This window comes from Perna viridis, chromosome 11 (genome assembly GCF_037379345.1).
Source record: "Perna viridis isolate PV_CMFRI_1.1 ecotype Kerala chromosome 11, ASM3737934v1, whole genome shotgun sequence".
Lineage (NCBI taxonomy): Eukaryota > Metazoa > Mollusca > Bivalvia > Mytilida > Mytilidae > Perna > Perna viridis.
Genome location: NC_142455.1, coordinates 23,595,902 through 23,616,793, shown reverse-complemented (window position 1 = coordinate 23,616,793; position 20,892 = coordinate 23,595,902). Strand labels below are relative to the sequence as shown.

Genomic DNA, 20,892 nt, shown 5'->3' with positions numbered 1-20,892 from the left:
TTGTTTTCGAAATAAACTGACTTAAAATTTCATTTATGTACTAGTATTTGCAACACTTAACGATGTATTTTATATCTAGAACGGTATTGAAATTGTTTGTTGGTAGAATTGAAAAAAAATATTATCGAAGTAATGACAACTGATCAAATTCACAGCAATAACAGAAAAGCATAGAAGTTACATATCATTTTTTTAAGTCTTACATGTACACTTGATTGAAAGTATGGTATACGCAGACGAAGTTTCCGAGCTATCCAGAACGAGAGTAAAGCTTCGTTTAACATTATTTGATTTTGAATTCATTTTAATGTTTTTTTTTAGATAAATACACTGTTATATTGAACACGAATTTTGTTATTTATATTTGCCGAACATGTTTTTTTTTCTTTCCAGAGGCGACAGTCAAGTATTCCTCCGCCAGCTGGAAATGCTATTCCGTTGCTAAGGGAGATGATTGCACGAGATTCTCGTCTGTGATATCCATTCATTAAACATTTGATTTATATACAATGTAATATTTTGTACAAACTATAGTTTAAAACTGTATAATTTGACAGATTTTTTTTTATTGTGTTGAATATTGTGCATTAGGAAATTTAATAAAAGACTGAAAACAGCTCTTCTCTTCATCTTCCCAGTGTAGCATACCGATAAGTTTTGTAATGTGATGGGTGCTTATAATATACCGAATATTTGAATTTAGTTATTATGTATTTACGAATATTTAGAATGTGCCCATTTCATCCCTTGTAAACACAAAGCATCTGTAGTGAATACTTGCCATTACGGGAAAAATGGTTCACTTATTCAATTATGAAAATAAAGTTACGAATTGTAGTGACGCAAATAAAACTATGATAAAAACAAATTTTAAGAGACTAATTGGTAACCACCCACGGAGATAGAGATGAAAATACAGTATCACACAACGTTTGTTTGTCTGTGCTTTGTTTTGTTTTGCAATGATTTTGGGCTTTGATGGAGAAAATTCTCACCTGTAATACTTCTTTGAATATGTTGAACGTGAATTGATGTGAGAATTTATCAGTGACATTCCTAACCTGAGAAATATGGTTATGCCATTGTTATACTTATTTTTTGTATTCGTTTGCATGCTGTTATTTTTTAAACAAACGCAGAAGGTGGTGCCTTCGAAATATTTTGCAAATGGGAGTTAGTATGAAAATGAAAACTTTTGGGGGTATTAACATTGATTTCCTCATAGGGTTTTTACATAAAAATTAAAACTTATATATAAAAGCAGGTTTTTTTGCATGAAAGCATGAAATGAGTTGTGTCCTTATTGCATGACCCGTGAAGAACCGTGATTCTCAACCCCGCACGGACAGAATTGAGATTGATTTTACAATTTTGGAAATAAAGTTTTGTTGGTTAAAACAGGTCTGAATCTGGCATGTCAATTAACTGCTAGTAGTCTAGTTTGTATATTCGTGTAGTTTATATATAATTATATTCAATTTCTTTATTTTCGTTCTAACAAGGGACTAAGACCTTTTTTAACTCATTTTTAGGTGTGTTGAATTGTGTAATATTTTTTTTACAGTTCCCGCATTTTTGCGTCTGTCCCATGTCAGGATTATCTGGCCTCTATATGTCTTGTTTTGTAATCACTCTGCAGTCTGTCCTGTTGGTTTTTTTTTTTTTGGATTTCCTCGTCGTACATTGAAATACCAATGTGTTCTCTTGGGCTTACATTGTTATCATGATGGGGTTGTTGTCTCTTTACACTATACTTATTCTCGTTTTATCTAATTCAGTTGTTTTGCTAAGCAATGCTGTTACATAAACTTTTTGGTTTAAAAAAAAATTAATTACAAAATAGAGCACAGATTACATTACCAATTAGACGTATTTGTCCCTATAAAATGCTGGTTTATAAATGTCTCTGAATCATTATACCATAACCGAAGTCTGTAAGTTCTGAACTAAGACTGAACTTCCCTGATATCAAAAATATATCATATTACAATTTTAATGATTTATTTACTTTCTCATAGGCGTGTATTAAAGGTTAATTGATCACGAAGATCCAAACTACTCTTCATTTTATCTCGTTAATCAATGATATCACCAAAGAACCTTGAATGAAATAATGAAATTCAGACTAAGAGCCCCATTTCACACAAGACAGAAAATTTACACAAGACAAATATGTATTTTATCAGAAAGATTTAGTCCTGAAAGACGAAGGTCTGTTACCTCATGGAAGAAAATAAAAGGATCACCATATGTATCTATACGTGAATGATAAAAGTTTCTTCGACACATTGATTTTTGTAATAAAAAGGTTTCTATTACTTAGGTTTTACCTTCGGTTTGGATAAAAAACGAATTCATTATGACAACATTTGTCGGCAAATGTAATAGATTATCCATGCGTTTATAATTGTATACTGAACATATTGTTTTGTTTTGCACGTTGATCCGTGTGTCCAATGCATAACACAACAAGAGCTATAATGTGTACTATTAATATATGATCAAGAGGTTATAAAAAGTACGGCTTGTCGTGTTTGGCCGAAATATAAAAACATCGAGAATGAGCTGTCCCTCAATAAATTATATTTCTGCAAAGGTAATAGATCAACCTTAGATACTTATACTAAATGACCAAAAGCATTAACTATACAATGGAAGACAATTCGAGAATAGAACTGGCAAAAAGGGTCGTGTTAATTGAAAATTCATACAATTAAATACTATCAGCAGTTGTATTTACAAAGTACAAATATAGATTTCATCAATGGAAGCATTGTCAATTGAAGGTAAAAGTGTCCTTTGATGACAAATAATAAAAAAACAAAACAAAACAAAAACAAACTTAGAAACGTGTTTCTCTCGGCTTGATTTTAAATAAAAATTAAATATGTCTGAGAATTTTAGACTACATAAACAATTAACGAGAATGAAAAAGATATCGCTGCCATAATGAATCATTTCTGATGCGAAGTTTATCAAACAATATTGGATACCACATACACTAGCGATAGACATCTGAAATTTAGTGATACCAAGAAGGTTCCAAAGTGGCTTCATATATTCAAATTTGAAATATAAATCTAATAATTTTGTTAATTCAGCCAATATTTATGCCCTTTGTGTAGTACCTCTGTATCACATTCTACTGCTGACGGGAAGTTACTCCTTAAAACGTGTGCAGCAGACAGAAATTTTAATTTGAATGGTATTTTATTCCAATGGTAAACAGAAAAAAATATTTATGCTAGCGTCTGTATACCTTTATGTAACTAATGCATTAAAAGAAACATGTATATAAGACTTTAAACTACATGTATAATTATTATCTGAATTACAAAATAATATTATTATCATTTATCTTTCCCCACTCTTTAACTTGCTCTGCCCAAATTTATATCTAGTCAGAACATGAATGTTTTCAGTCAATTTGAAGACAAATTTCAGTGTATTTGATGTGAACGTGCAATTTATATTGTTTTGGTCTGATTCCATAAACGTAAGATAAAACACGAGCCAACATATTGTCAATATCCTGTTCATCCTTTAACACCAATGCAAGATCGAACAGTTAACTATCAGAAAATACTCGCACCTAAAAAACTTTTGGCTATAGAGGACATTCTGTTTTGCGGTTATACATATAAATAGTACATTGTATTTGTAATATCTCTGTTCGGACAGACGCTAACAATTTCAGCCGTTTAATGCTCGTGCACTTATTTTATTCTTAGTTAAAATTGATCGAAGGGTAAATGTTCGTTCTATCTTATTTTTTATTGTGCCTGATGATAAATTGACAGTGTGCCGTTTCCGTTTCCTTTGGAAATATATATGCGAAAAAAGTTTATATAAAGATGATATTTTTACATGTATTATTGATGATCAATATCTGAAACAGGAACTAAACAACAATAGCTAATAAACAAATATATTTATATATTCCATAGTAAGTGGCTTGTAGCCTTTAAAAAGGACTTCCAATATCGCGCATTGATGTTTCACTCAAAAAACGTTTTTTTTTTTTTGTCTTTTTCTGATTTATCTATGTTTCACTCTTTTTGATCGTTCGTGAATGTTTAGTTTATGATTCTTTTTCATCATCATTGTTGTTCTTACAGAATTAGTTAGTGAATTAACAAAATATGACCTTGTTGTACCATGAAGTAGGTTAATCAAAGGCAATTAAAAAATTGACGATGTACAGTCTTATGTTAAATAGTAATCCTCAGATTTTGTCAGGCTTAAATAAGCCTAGAACCTTCTCTGAGATTTGCATAAATTTAGTTTAACATTTATTTTGTGTTGTAAATTCTACTCAAATGACGTTCTGATTTCAAAAAAAGATTAAAACTCAGACATGGCAGCTATTTAGTCTTGACATAAAATGCCATCCGATATTCGTTTCCTTAATTAGAAAATAAGGATGCACAGTGACAAATTTTGTGTCATTTAACTGTAAGTTGGGAAATATATATTCCAAGAATATTTACGATATCATTTTGTATGATTTTTTAGTAAAGATATTTCTAACTGGCAGTCGCTTCAGAGGTCTCATTGAAGCGAGCTTGTCACGAGTGCCAAGGGTCTTAGGTAGATGTTGAAATTCAAATTAATTGGAAAAAACATTGTTTTTCTGCCGGAAGATGAAGTGGTTAAAACTGTAGTCTTAATATGATATATATATTATACAGAAGTACGTCGTAACGAAAAAGCAAATTCGATTACATTTCAATTATCAAATTCTACAGAGAGTGAAGTAACTGAACATTATAACTTACACGTATCTGCGTTGATGTATATTTACGCTGACCACATGGCCGACTCAAAACGATAAAATTGATAGAGTGACTTCAAGATGGTCAAAACATGGGCCAAATAAAATACCGAACCGTGCAAAATAGGCCAATTCAGAGACATCAAAACTGATGACATAAGCGTGATAATAGAAACCAGGACGATCTATACCAAAATGAAATAATAAAATCACATATAAAACTGAAGATAAGGAAATCAAACATTCAAAGATGTGTCCGATTGATGTGATATGTTTAGTAGAGGGCTGAAGATTCTGTACATCAGAATTCCGGCTCGATAGGTCACACTAGTACAACACAGGGACTAATTGATTAATACAAATAAACCAATCGATCAGAACTGTCTACAAAATTTTGGTAATCAGTCTGAGGAGAAGAACATCGTATATGTGTTAATTGTTTAATCAATTACAAATTATAAAGCAAACGAATTATTTATTTCAGTATTGTTGTCAGTTTTTGTATCTCATATTTTGTTTTGATTTGTGTCGTTTTTTTTTTCTTTTTCATTTTTTTGTTTGTGTTGTTTGATTGTTTGCTTTTTTTGTTTTTTTTTGTTTTTTTATTTTTTGTTTGTTTTTTATTTTGTTTGTTTTTTGTTTTGTTTTGTTTTTGGTTTGTTTGTTTTTTTTGTGTTGTGTCGTTTTGATTTTTTTGTTTTTTTAGAGGGAGGATTCTTTTTGTCCGAAAGTGCAATTTTCTATACAATACAAACTTTTATCAGTGTCAATTTCTCACATGGCTTTTAAACTTATTTCTCTTGCCTGTTTTAATTTTTTAGTCCTGATTTTCTTTGATCTGAAATTTTCTGAACTACTGTTTATATAGTCAGCGTTCTGCTCGTGTATTTATTCCCAGCTCGATATCTAGGCATCATCATTGCTGAACTACCGACAGTATATTTCATATTGAATGTCATTGTGTAACTAACCTTCTAGAACCTCTATGTATGTTTGTACCGGACGCTAGAACAGTAGGTCATATATTAAACGCGTGCCATCGTTAATTGCAAAAAACGTTGTATGTGTAACACTGGGGGCATCGAGGTTATAAAAAGTTGTTACTAAGATCCCTGTGTTAATTAATCAAGACATCAATGTCTTATAAAACAAATAAAAATATTCAATACACACATTTATAGTGCATACTGTACAAAGGGAAACAACTCAATTCATTCAAAACAAAATACATGTCAAAACTTCAGTATCAAGGAAACATATTCATGGTTATATAAGCTGTTTTACATGTATACTTTCATATAAATATTTCATGTCCAATTATGAATAATATATATTTGTAAAAACCGTAACAACAACACTGAACTATAAATCTAAATTCCCTTTGGTCTCATACAACAGACATACACAACTAAGAACATTAAGTAACTAAAATCATACATACAAAGTAACAAAAGCAAAGGATCAACTCGGACTCCACTAAAAACTGGGAACATGGACCAGGTGCACAGGTAGGGTAAGCGTCTTCTCCTTTTCTAGAAACACCCGCCGAGTTGCTCATACAAAGTCAAGTCCGGGGTAGATAAACGAGGAATGGAGAACTATGACCCGTTGAATAAATCAGTTTTCATGGTGCAGATGGATACACCATAACGATCCACGAGTTCATGATGACGACCATAAAACTTCAGTAGTGATGACTTCAATCTTGTAGCAACATAACCCTGTTCCAGAAGCCTATTTGTTAGAGTTCTAGCACGATACAAAAAGTCTGCGTAGTTTCGGCAAGTTCAAAACTACAACTAACCAAATAAATAATATGTGAAACCATAAGAGAACTCTGTCCGAAATACAACACTGATCTCAATACACGTATCAATTTCAAGTGTAATCAAGGGAACCAAGGTTATAGCGGTAATCAAAAGAATGTAATCCAGGGACAAAGACCAGACACTGAAAACAGACATACACAACAAAGAACATGAAGTAACTAAAATAATACGTACAAAGTAACAAAAGCAAAGGAGCAACTCGGACTCCACTAAAAACTGGGAGCATGGACCAGGTGCACAGGTAGGGTAAGCTTCCTCTGCTTTTCTAGAAACACCCGCCGAGTTGCTCATAAAAAGTCAAGTTCGGGGTAGACAAACGAGGAAAGGAAAACTATGCCCGTTGAATAAATCAGTTTTCATGGTTCAGATGGATACACCATAACGATCCACGAGTTCATGATGACGACCATAAAACTTCTGTAGTGATGACTTCAATCTTGTAGCAACATAACCTTGTTCCAGAAGCCTATTTGTTAGAGTTCTACTGCGATACAAAAAGTCTGCGTAGTTTCGGCAAGCTCTGGCATAACGTATGAGTTGTGATATGAACAGTCAATACGCAGGTGCCGAAGGGATGTTGCTACAGATGAAAGGAAAGTTGACAATTCTGAATGAAAAGTCATCACGTTTGTTGTAAAGTTTGGACAATAGTTTTCCTTTACCATCGATTTCTAAGTGTAGGCTGACTTCACAGTGTGTGTGGTATCCTTTATCGCAAGTTTTTTTGGGTAGATGCGATGTATCAAATCCCGGCAATTAGGATTGTTTCCAGCAATTTGTAAACATCTTCCTCTGTATATTTGGAAGATGACTTGGAATTATTTCTTACCAAGTATGTGGAATCTCAACCAAGAACTATATATTTGTATCTAGGTGTACCATCTTTTTTTTTGAAAAACAACGATGTATAATGTTTTCAAGTGGGAATTTTAAATGAGTATGGGGAATAGAAGTATACACTGTTGAAAAATCATAGGTTTTAATGCTATTATATTCAGATAATAGTCTTGAACTGATTGTCTCCAAAAGATCTTTCGAATTTTTCAGGATCCACATTGAATTAATACCACTACGGGAGTAACATGTGTTGTGGTAGGACTGCAGACCCTCTTTGACAGTTGTGGGTATAGAAGTTAAAAGTTTTGAAAGAGGTTTGATGGTAGATTTTGCAGATCCAGCTATGAAACGTTGTTAGTGTATGGATTCTTGTGGAGTTTAGGAATCCAGTAAATAGACGGTAAATCACAATCATTGTTCTTCGTAGAGAGACCAAAAGAGGATAGCACAGATTTATGGTTTTCCACAATCTCTTCTTTGGAGAGAGTGGTAGCAGTATAGGTCTTATCACTGCTAAGACCACTGACCTACTTAAAACTTTCATTCGTTTCAAAATTAAAGACCTCACGGCCTTTAACCACTCTTCTTGTTCTCGTTTTATCCATTTTCTTGCATAGTCCTCGACGGCATTCATAAGAACTTCAAAGTTATAATTCCAATTTATGGAGCTTGGTTCACGCTACTTTGGACATTTAGAAAGGATATTTCGCAGAGATTCGTTTTCGATAATGGTTAAATCTCCCGTAACGACGTGACTTGAAGGACCATATTTGAATGCAGAAGTTTTGCAAGAACAGTCAGGTGGTTTAGCCATGAAGTCCTCAAGCTCGAGGTTCTGCAATAGCCTTTTTTAATTGAAAATTTTGGATGCAATGGGTGACGTATAGGAATATGAAATAATTGGTATGGATTTGTCTTTGAAATATGGGAGGATTTTGTTGGTAATGTTTTAGTGATGGAGGATGTTAGCCAAATTAATTGCATCTATACCTTTGTTGACAAACGGTAGTGAAAGAAATGATCGTTTTTTCTCATCTTAACTTTTCACACAAACAGGCTTAAAGAGTCTGTGGAAATCAATATCCAAAATGATGGCAACAAGTCTGTATAATGATGATGTGGGGTCAGAAACAGGAGTGTCAAGACTTATTTTGTAAAGGGGGTGTAGTAGAGTGAGAGGTATAGCATACGGTTTGGTTCTAATGTGATGAAGTCCAAGAGGTTTTTGTATGAAAGGAAGGAGACCATTTATGGAGACATCATGTAACTTAGGTGACGTATAGTGGCGATGGCCATGACTCCTTTCCCGTTTTGGATTTTTGTCAAATAAATTCATCACATTTATGCTATTGTTATATTGGCTTGAAAGGTTTCCTATACTTTGTTGTCATTGCATCCGTAAGGTATTGCCGTATCTAGTCTGCGTACTCCTCTCTTTCCTTACAATAGTTTCTACTTAGAACGAGACTGTTCAGATGTCAAATTCCAAAACCTCATACCAATAATTCAGTTCACCAAAAGAAAAGTTAAATGTAGAAAAAAAAACAACAATTAAACCAATCAGAAACCTTAAAACAACAACCTAGATTATAACCAGCTAAAATTACTGAGGCTCAACATGAGAAACCATATGAAATTAATGCCAATGAAATAAAACAGTAATGCTAAAATACACTAGCATATTTGATTTTATATTTTTTATTTACATATTAAATATGACTATACCTCATACTCCCTCCCGATGTCACGCGGGGACATAGAAACTAGCGATAATTTTCATTCTCACTCGACTGGCGTGAGATTGAAAATTATCGTTTAGCAAGACGAAAGGGATTTTAAACAAAATAGCGGTAACATTACTTATGATATGCACATGCATGAACCATGAAACATACAAAGAAAAGAAAAAAACTGGAAACATGAAAAATTAAAAACATAAAAAGAATCAGTCCTTGGTGATGACAGACAACAATGCTTCTCAAGCTTTTCTCTCTAATCCTGGAAATAAACCGTTCTACAAAATATCAGAAATATAGTAAGTCTTTTGTTGCAATGTCTTCTCAACTGGCGTGTTAGCAGAAATACTGCCCAAATCCCCTGAACTCATCCAACATGGTTCCTTCCGGACTCCACTGCAATGCCTGAGCTCAGGTTCAGGAGACCTTGGCACATCATGCTCAGCCTTGTCTGATTGAGTTTGCACTGGACATTTCTCATCATCTGAACCCTTTCCCGAAATGGTGCCTGAATATGCTCTATCACCCTAACTGACTCAGTTTCAGCCTGTACCTGTAAAGGATTTTTAGTATCTTGCAAAGGTGGAAAGGTAACGTCATCATACATTATTTGTAGATGTATACTTACCTCCTCATAACTTTTCTGGTACTCAAATTCAGATGGTTTAGGTGATGGCACTTGATACCTTCGTCTTGCTTTGAGAATTGACTGTCTAGGTGCAGGGATTTGACGTACGGGACCTGAATAAGGCATGTTGAAATTCCCATCTTGCAAAAGGAAATTCCTATGTAGAGTCTTCTTCTTGCCTTTCCAAGTTTCTTTCTGCACACTCTACACTGGAACGTCAACGTTCGTCTGATTTAAATTGGTCTATATATTCTTTTCCCATTTATCAACATTTTTTAATTCTGCTTACCGTCATAGGTAACAATCTTTACAAGTATCCTCTACTATCTCTAGAACTGCACCTCTGGCCTTACTGTCATAATTTGTCTCCTGTTTCAACTGACTGTTTAGCTGACTTCTTCTAAATCTCACAAGCCTTCTCCAGACGATTTTTCATTTCGTTTATGTATTTGGACTGTGGTTGCCGTTCTACTTCGTTAATTATACCAAAAGCTAGATAAATGGGCAGATAAGGATCTTTTCCGAACATCAGAAATTATGGTGACTGGCCTGTAGTTTCGTGTCTCGTACAATTATAGGCATGTACCAGTGGAGCAATATGATTCTTCCAGTTTGTCTTCTGAATTGGCAGGAGAGTCCCTGAACTTCCCATCAGCGTCCTGTTAAAACGCTGTAGTATACCATTATCATAGGATGATAAGGAGTTGTTCTGAATTTCTGTATTCCAAGCAGCTGGCAAAACATCTTTTATCACCTTGAATTCGAAGTTAGTTCCCTGATCTGAATGAAGCTTCTTTGAGATTCTATATGTACTCTATAGTTGTTGAACAGTACCTCAGCTTATGCTTTAGCAGATTGATTTTTGGTTGCAATTGCCTGGGCATAGCACATGAAATGATCCACAATCACCAATATATTCCTAATACCTCCTTTTGTTGGTTCTAATGTAAGGATAATAATAATAGAAATAATAATAATAATAATAATAATAATAATAATAATAATGATGATAATAATAATAATAATATAATAATTAAAAATAATTGTTCCAAAACAATTGCTAAGGTCTTTCCTTAGATTTTCGTAAAACCACATAGTAGAAAATGCACTCATATTGTACTGACTTGAAACACTGAAAGTTTTATTTATTTCGATGAAAAAAATAGTTCTGATTATCAAGTTCAATATCAATTATATAATGTTAACTTTAAGGAAAGTAGAATTGTCTTTCAATATGGATTTTTGATCTTTGAAAATACATTGATGGAAACCCAAGCATTTGTGCTTATTCCAACATAATACATAGTTGTTTTCTTTATACAACTGAAACCGTAAGGGTGTAAGTCAAAGATACTCGGCCGGATCTCTCAGTTAATAGTAATGGGCTGTATGTAGTTCCGTGAAAATATTGTCCCTGTAGCCTGAGTTATGAGTTTATTATGCACCGATGCGATCGAATACAAGTAACGTGTAACAACACTGATAAGGAACATTTGTGAAGCATTCACAATAAAATTTTGTATCCGTATGGCAAGCCAGAGAGGACAAAAATCAATATTTTGTAATATTATAAAATAACGTTTTAATATTACAAAATATTTTTTGTAGTATTAGATAATATTTTTTAATATTAGAAATTCATTTTGTAATATTAAAATTTCATTTTCTAATATTACAAATTCTTGATTTAGTAATAGTACAAATTGAATTTATAATATTAGAAAGTGAATTTGTAATATTAGAAAATGATTTCGCAATATTTGAAAATCACTTTGCAACATTGTAAAATCAGTCACATTTTTTTTATATTACAAAATAATTTTCTTATATTAAAAGAGCGTAACTGAATACAGCAAATCCATTTTCTAATATTAGAAAATCAATTTTTGATATTAAAAAATCATTTTTTGATATTAAAAATCATTTTTTGATATTAAAAAATCATTTTTAGATATTAAGAATCATATTTTGATACTAAAAATCATTTTTTCATATTAGAAATTCAATTGAATTTTTAATATCAAAAAATGATTTTTTAATATTAAAAAAGGGTTTTGTAATATCATAAAACAAATCTGTTATATTAAAAAATGAATTGGCAATATTAAAAAATCATTTTTTTTAATATTAGAAAACACTTATTTTTGTCCACGTTGGTTGCCATATATCCGCGTAATATGAAAAAAAAATCCGTAGTATGCCTATTAGAATTAAAATGTTCTAAAAATATAATTATTTTCTTTGCTTTAATTAAGACATTGATATCGATTGTCAAACTCATTTATACACGAATTCTAAGGGAAAGGGGGGATAGGAAAACTTTTGTCTATCTTATTCCCGAATCCGAATTAGAGTTAGGTTCTATATATTATTGTGATGTACAAGAGGAAGAGATACGTTATGAAACTGTCTACCTATAATGTGAGTACGAAATATAATCTTTAATCCGAGTAAGGCTGACAATAATCCCCTGATACAAGGTTCATCATTTCGATAGATTAGTAATGCAGTATCAGGGTGTTACGATATCAATATGTAGTCACATTCATACACTTTTTATATTGAAGTACGAAGATCTGACAAATTTAAGAACATATTGATTATTTGTCAAAGAACTGTCATTGTTCTGATGATGTGTATTACTAAAATATTTCAATTAATTGTATATATTGAAGGGATTCATAAATGATGATACTATTTTCTGTAAACATCGACAAAGGAAAGGGGTAACAAAAAATAACAAGAAATCATTAACAGTAGGCACTTCAGCAGAAGAAAAAAGTTTAAAATTGAATGATCTACATCGTACAAAGCGGTAGCTATTAATGTCAAAAGTAAGAAAATATGTTTTTCTACCGTACCTTTTCACATTTTTGGAAATTTAGTAAAAGTGTAAAACTTTTCCGATTTTCTGTCAGACCGGATCGAAGCAAATTAACATGTGGAGGTATGGCGCTTTGACCGTTCAGTTATTAACGATTATACTGAAAAAAGAACCTCGCACCATGAAGAGAACGTGTAAATACTTTTGCATTGAAAATAAAACAAACCATTAATGTTGTCATGAGATAAAATACTATGGCAGGAAATGACAAATAACAGAGCAACAAACATCCCACGAAGTAAAGTCGCCGTACAATAGAACACATCTGTAGTCATTTACATGGAAAAATCAATTAATCACGATATTACGGATGTTTTCCGTTATTGTAAAAAAAAATAGATGAAGGTAAATAAATTTGACCTAAAATAATCAACTCACCACGCAAATTCATTGTATTCAAATATAGTCCCAAATGTCAATGAACTTTTTTCTTCAATAGTTCTAGACAAACACAGTCTTTTAGCATCCTTGAATGCAAAATCCTGCAATAACACAAAAGAACATTAACATTATAGCTAGAATTTGTTGATTTTGGATACACCATATGTCACCTAGGATGAATGGTGAAAGTCTACGCCTTACAGGTTTCAAAATAAAAACAATGACGGAAACTCATACAGGGAATAGTTTGATCGCTTTCACTGACGGGACATTCTTATTGGCAAAGTACAAGACAAACATTATGTACTTGTCAGTTTGTCTCTATCTATACAAGTTTTTCCTTTAGAGGCAAAAACAACAAATTGGTGTTTGGGAAGATGACTCAAGGCGCGTTAATTTGTCATTTCCCCACAAGTCAGTAACGCATAGTCTTAGTGATTTAGATCTATAGTCTGAAGTGTCATAAAAATGCGTCGCATACTTTTCTTGCCATATCAATTTTAAGAATTTACAGGAGAAAAAAAAATTATAATAATCAAAAGAATTACAGTAAGGTCCCCCCTCCCTGTGGAGAAATACCTTAGTAAGTAATGATTATCTCACTTGTCTAGCCATATACTATCATACAACTTATCCTAAAAGTGAATCAATTTTGATTATCTCCCTTCACAATACAATACACCTATATATATATATAGAAAGGTCTGAAAAATTCCCAACGATGTTAAACTGTCAACTTTGAGATGCAAATGTTTGGTCGTTCCCTCCGCGGGACTCGAACTCGTACTGCCGTGACATCTATGGCAACACCGCCTGCACAAAGTCCAGCGTTCGCTGGCCGGGTCATTCCTCCTCGTAGGATTAATCTAGGGCTGTAACTTAGTACATGATATATGGTAGTACGGGACAGTTCATTTAGATGTTAATATGTAGGATAGAGGATCAAATTAATGATGCATGTCACAACAAATCAATATTATACAAACGTCTCAGAATGTGACGACTCTACTTGCTACACTGCTCCATCGGATCAAATTGATACAGGGAAGATATATAAACGTTGTTGTGACACGCATCACTAATTTGATCCTCTATCTAAATGAACTGTCTCGTACTACCATACATCGTGTACTAAGTTACAGCCCTAGATTAATCCTACGAGGAGGAATGACCCGGCCAGCAAAAGCTATATTTTTATATAGCCTAGCTGGCCGAGTACTCTAGGGCGCTGGACTTTGTGCAGGCGGTGTTGCCATAGATGTCACAGCAGTACGAGTTCGAGTCCCGCGGAGGGAACGACCAAAAATTTGCATCGCAAATTTGACAGTTTAACATCGTTGGGAATTTTTCAGACCTTTCTATACGTTTATATATCTTCCCTGTATCAATTTGATCCGATGGAGCAGTGTAGCAAATAGAGTCGTCAGATTCTGAGACATATATATATATATATATATATATATATATATATATATATCCAAATTTTCAATATTTCGATTAACTATCTTAGCACACCTCAGGTAATACAAGAAGTATTAGTCCAACTAAGTCATACAACTATCTAAGTATACATTAATCAATACTATGAACAACCATATATGGTATTCAAATCCTCTTAAATACATGCACACAAAACTACAAAAAGTGGATTAAGTAATGAATAAATCAACCCTTGACCACCCATACCACATCTAACTAAACATGGAACGGTGTGAAAAGTCATACAAAATTTCATAAAATTACAAAGTTAACACAATGTACATCATAAAGAACATGCATAGATAAACATATTTCAATCCATAATACTTTCCAACTAAACTAAAACAAAAGTTAGACTAACTGAAATCACACCAAGTCATATCAAGTACAATCAACCACAGACAAAACATTAAGTGTTAATCCTTAACAGGCAAAGGGGAGAAGAAGAAAAAACTTGCAAAAGACTACTCACCAACTACTTCAAAGTAAAAAAAACTAACTTTGCCCATTTATAATAATCTGCCTATTTATGTATAATAGCCTATACTTGAAAATAAAAAGAAGATAAAAATCGAGCATAAATCACGGACAGATCACAAACAAAACAAAAAAATACAGCTGCAGTATCTCACCACAAATCTACGTAGGTGCCATTGTACCTCAGGGCGCATCGAGGTCGTCAAAAATAAACTTGGATTCTTGTGTTTATTAATCAAGTTAAAATAATAACAAATATTCAATACACATATTCATACCGTACAAAGAGAAACAATTTAAATTATTCCAAACAACACACATTTCAAACTTTCAGTATCAAGGAAACTTATTCATGATAATATAAGCTGTCTTACATGCATACTTCCAGGTGGATATTTCATGCCCAATGATGAATAACTAATTGCAAAATTGTAACAACAACGCTGACCTATAAATCTAAAATTAAAAAAAACTAGATGTTAAAGTAATAAAATCAACATGCAAAGCTAACCAAAATATGAGATACTAAGAGTTATGAATATCCTAATTGCTTTTGCTCTCATACAGTACATGTATCCATGTGAATATGAATTTACCAACAATGAATACAATGGCAAGCACCATTCAATAAGCCATAAAATTGAGACTTAAATGAAGCATGAAAAAAGAAAACTCTGAATATTAATATAAAAATATAATCAGAGACCTTATATCAACCACCTAGATTATGACCAGCTAATAATGCTGAAGCTCAACATAAGAAACCATATGAAACTAATAATACTGCAAAAAAAAAAACAATAATGCTAAAATACAACAAAACAATATCATATTTGATTTTGTATCAAATATGATTATACCACATATGTCTGGGTCCTATCGCTCAGGCTATAACATGCGACATAAATGGCCATGCCGTGGTAAGACAATAATAAAATGGACTTCTGTGGTTCAACTCTGAAATATTCTATGGCGTAACCTTAAACAATATAAACCTAGTATTGCTTGAAACTCAATACCAAATGATAAAAAACTTGAATTTTGAAAATTTTGATGGTACAAAAACAAATAAAATATTTATCCATAAGTTTATTGTATGTTATTTATATGAAAATAACAAAATAAAACACATAACATTCCATCAATTAAAAATGTATCATTAATTAAGTTTATACTTCAGTAATAAAGATCAGTTTAATTACATTAAATTGTAACCTATGGTGATTGCGAACATTACATTTTTGGCTTAGTAAGTCGTGTACTACATCTGACTCTTTTTAATACGAAAATTTGTTGAACTTGCAATTGGTATATAATAATAAATTAAGCGATATAACCATACAATTAAAGCATTTAGAAAAGCATGAGAAAATAATTGTTAAACAGTGATTCGATGTTCATTACTGCGTCATTTTGGCCCAATCTGCTGAACGGTTAATTGAATAAATGTTTAATTTCAAATTATCTGTCAATGGAATGCTGAAATGCGGAATTTTGAATACATTTTACACATAATTTACAAAATTACTTACATGCAAAACAAAATATGTGTAATGATTGGAAAATACCATGATAATTTCTTAACCTATCCAATAATTATGACTTAAATCGTCGCACGGATTATAATCAAACGAGATTAGTTAATAAATAATCTATTTCTATGGGTATTTGCAGCAGTATAAAAATAAAAATTCGAAACAGTTTTGTATCATATTGATAACATAACACATAAATTGAAGGTAAGAATCAGGGCTCGGAAGTTTATATAACAAAGATGCAGTTCATGTGAACAATGTCTTTATATTCAAAATAAGCGTTTCTTTGTTAATAATTGTTAGGTTTTTATTTTTTATTTATTTTTTTTTATTGTTTTTATTTTTTGTTTGTTTACATACAAGCTGAAATGAAATGCTTAGTTTTTAACTACTAATAAAGAAATCTTACATGTTGAAGTAACAGTTTAAATCATTGATGTTAAAATACAATCTGAATCTCTCTTTTTTATTCTCATTTTATCATGCAATACAATTTTAACTATAGACGTTAATTCATCTGGGTTATCTCGCTTGATCTTATTATAAATATGTTAGTTATTTTGGAGAGAGATTTCCTGAGGTAGAAGTATTGCATAATTTGTACCACGTTTTCTTAGCAGCTCTACGGATGTTTCTAGAAAAGCAGAGGACACTTACCCTACCGGTGCACCTGCTTCATGCACCAAATTTTTAGTGGAGTCTTAGTAGCTCATTTACGTTTGTTGCTTTGTATACTTACTATTTTGTTTTTTTATGTTTTTTGTTGTTGTGTGTGACTATCTTCCATGTTAGTATTTGTCCCTTGATTACATCATTTAAATTCCGCTAGAATCATGGTTCCCTTGATTACTCTTTATACTTACTGCAAGTTGGTATTGTTAATGATCCGGCAATCTTTAATTGTTTAAGGGTAGATTATTTTGTTCTGTAGATTTAATTTTTACAGTACTGATTTATCTGGATGTTAGCAAAATTTTAGATTTATTCCAGTAAATTTGACAATATCAAGGTTTAAACTTCTTCACCAAAGGTATTGCCCTGTCTACTGTTTGTTATGCACTTTTCTGTTTATCTATTCGTTTTCAGGCATCATGCAGGCTAGACTAAGTTTATTCATTGTGATAGTCACGATTGCTTATGTCATTGGATTTTCAACCAGAAATCAGAAATACAAACGTGAGGTAAGCTTTTATTCATCACAGTGAATGAGTGTTAGCAGGAATCATAATAGAATGGTACGTTCCATTGTGTATTGCTTGCCGTGAAATATTTGAAAAAATCATGAAAAGGTAAAAAAATATCGATTATACCCAGGCCAGGGGTGCGGGGTCATCGTAAAATAAAACCCCTTATACTTTGATTTTTGTTATGGATTTAGATCATTAAGATAACCCAGCAAAAATAATACTGATATTATTTTGAAATAGCAATATAAATATATATGTATGATAAGTATAATATATAAAAGTAACACGAAAGAGGGGTAAATGCATAAGAAAGTCTGATGAATTACTTTTATTGATATGCGTCCTGTCATATATTGTGCCAAGTAAATACCCATTCAATTTTATGAGTTTTAATTTGATCTAATTTTATTTACAAGGGCATTAATATATGATATACACTAATGTCAACGCCTTGTATAGAAACGAAGTTTTAATGCCAAATTTGAATGCTTTTTAATTGCATAGCATAATTAAGTGATAATAAGTTTTTTAAATGAGGCTAGTAACATCTGTCACGATAAAATCATTTCATCTGTTTAGATTGCCACCTACATAACGAAACATAATTTGCAAAGTAGGCATAGTATAGCATAGAATTACTGGTCGGAACAGTTGTGTTTTTATGAATAATTCACTTTTGATTTAACGAGTATGGATTTGGTGAATTTATCAAAGGGACAATAACACCACCGGGAACACAAATATCAGCTTACGGCCACCCACGACGAGGAAGCCCACGCAACACAGGGCGGGCTGCAGCTGGTCCCAAATCAATATTAGTCACTGGTTTAGCGAAATAGTTGCCCTTAAAAACTTCAGCAACATAAATTAAAGTAAACTGTACGTGTAACGCAACACAACATACGGAGGCCCAAACATTCCTACCTTTGGATTGGCGCAAAAAAAGGGCCGGGGTTAAAGTACTCATAACTCTCTCCTTTTAAATCTGACCACATTCGAAAAATGTACCCAATTAAACACATCTAAAAATCAGTTCAAAAATGAATCAGCTGTTGTTAAACAGAAAAGCTAATTATAAGTTACACAAATTCACAAACAAAGGATTACTAGCAGTTAACTGACATGCCAGCTCTAGACCAGTTTGAATCCACAAACAGTCATTTGCTCACCGTATGCGGTATCAATTCCAATTCTAAACATGTGTAGTTGACTTCATTAAGAAGAATAACCCAATGATGAAGGATGATGAGGAATGAACAGATGTATTTTTTTCTTTCTTTATTTGAAAGGTACATGTATCTCTGGTTTTATTAACAATGATTATGTCAGATTTGTATTCTATTCAAAGAATATATATGGACTTATGTTTAACTTTGTTGCTTTATCTAATCGTTGAAAAGGGCGAACATATAACATATTTAGCTGTAAAGATAATTCACTAATACATGTACCAAAAACGCTACCTTTAATGTGTTGAATTCCATCCTTCATATCATGTATTCATTAACCAGGAGTTGAGTGATGAATGTCAGAAAATGGTTAAAAGCCCAGAGATAGACGATGATACTATGACACGTGATGAACTTGTCTGTATATTTTGGCAAATCGAAGGATCAAAAGCAAAGGCGGAAGAAAAAGCTGACCAAGCACTAAAAGATGGCGACGACGATGGCAATGGCATGATTGATAATGGTGGTATGTGTTTCATACCTATATTTATACATATACTTTATGCTTAACATTTAGTTTTAAGAATGTTCTTTGGTCATGTTCAGCCATATTTGACAGATTTTTTACCCCTCTGTTTTTTTCCATTACATAGTATTAATATTTTTTACCATTAACCCCAAATTTTATTTTATAATTTCATTTAACACACTTTAAAATGTTTTTTTCTTTTGTTATTTCAAAATTCCAAAATTGGTGGTCTAAAAAGATAAAACTTACTAAGACAAACCCTATGAAAAATTAATATAAATCGTTTTCCCCTCCAATTTTAAATGCTTATATCTCAAAAACGAACATATTGACTCTTCTATTTTTTTTGTTCTTGCATGCAATATCTTTAAAAATTATTAATTCTTTCAAATCCTTGTTTTTCTTACATAGACCAGCGATCATCCTTAAAGCATGAAAATGCACTAAATTCGCCTGTCAATTTCGTTCATGTTTTAAAAGGAAATAAACAGGAAAGACTTTTTCATTTGCTAAAAAAAATAAAGTTTATAGTTGTTTTATTATTATTATTATTGAACGAGCTAATACCAGACGTACATTTACATACATTTTTAGCTAAGTCTTTTCAACAAATACTTTAATTATGTTGCCGAAAAATCTAACATACGGAATTTTTAATTATGATAATATCCTATTTTCATCATCACTTATCTCAATTTATACCTTTGTATGTAATTTGTCATTTATTTAGATAAATAGGCCAAGTTATATTTCCTCTCAACTCCATTTATATCCCATCCATTGCCGATTGGTCTTAAAATGTGATGTTATGCATATGAAAGGAGTATATCATCATGATGTTTTATTTTTCAGAAAAGTTCTGAATCACCATTATGACAAACATAGCAAATATAAACGATGATTATATATAGATTCCAGACCACTGATATCAAATGAAACACAATGTTTTAGATAATAAACAGACAGTATGTTACCTCAAATAATATATTTTGTATTTTTGCCTATTTACGATTAAATGATGGTTTCGACTTAAAACTATACGTTCCGTTTTATACTTATATGCATTTATTAGACAATTATAAAAACCTGCAGTATTAATTTCTATAAGTTTGTCATATTGGAAAAGTTGAAAAAATATAGAATAAAAGCTTTGCTTTGAACCTCATTTAACATAAAGTTAGAAAAAAACTTTTGACATGTGATAATTTCTTAAAGCATATGTAACCGGGGTAGGTATTCAATGTTTCAATAACACAGAGTTATTGCACTTATAATGATGAATATTGCCCAGAGCAAATATCATATTGTACGATGTTTTGAAAGCAATATTGTTCTCCGTAGGTCATGATATTGGCCAAGAAAACTGCAATGACCCTTTTATTATACAGTTATGTACTTATTCAGACATAATGCATTGTTTAACAGATTTATTTAATATTGACCTAAT

The 20,892-nt window shown here is 32.0% G+C and overlaps 2 protein-coding genes across 2 annotated transcripts in view; both read left to right on the top strand.

Annotated features, from left to right (window-relative positions):
* LOC148603438 (PDF receptor-like) overlaps nt 1-581 on the top strand; it is a 38,696-nt gene extending 38,115 nt beyond the window's left edge. The window contains exon 12 of the mRNA XM_088552632.1: nt 394-581. Within this exon, the coding sequence (XP_088408758.1) occupies nt 394-477 (84 nt within the window). The 3' untranslated portion in view covers nt 478-581. The remainder of the gene's footprint in view (nt 1-393) is intronic.
* Nucleotides 582-16,711: 16,130 nt separating this feature from the next.
* On the top strand, nt 16,712-20,490 carry LOC148603437 (uncharacterized). Its single transcript, XM_088552740.1, has 4 exons — nt 16,712-16,764; nt 17,647-17,741; nt 19,259-19,442; nt 20,298-20,490. Exons 2-4 carry the CDS (start codon nt 17,652-17,654, stop codon nt 20,306-20,308), a joined length of 285 nt encoding a protein of 94 aa, XP_088408866.1. The 5' UTR covers nt 16,712-16,764; nt 17,647-17,651; the 3' UTR covers nt 20,309-20,490.
* The last annotated feature ends 402 nt before the right edge of the window (nt 20,491-20,892 follow it).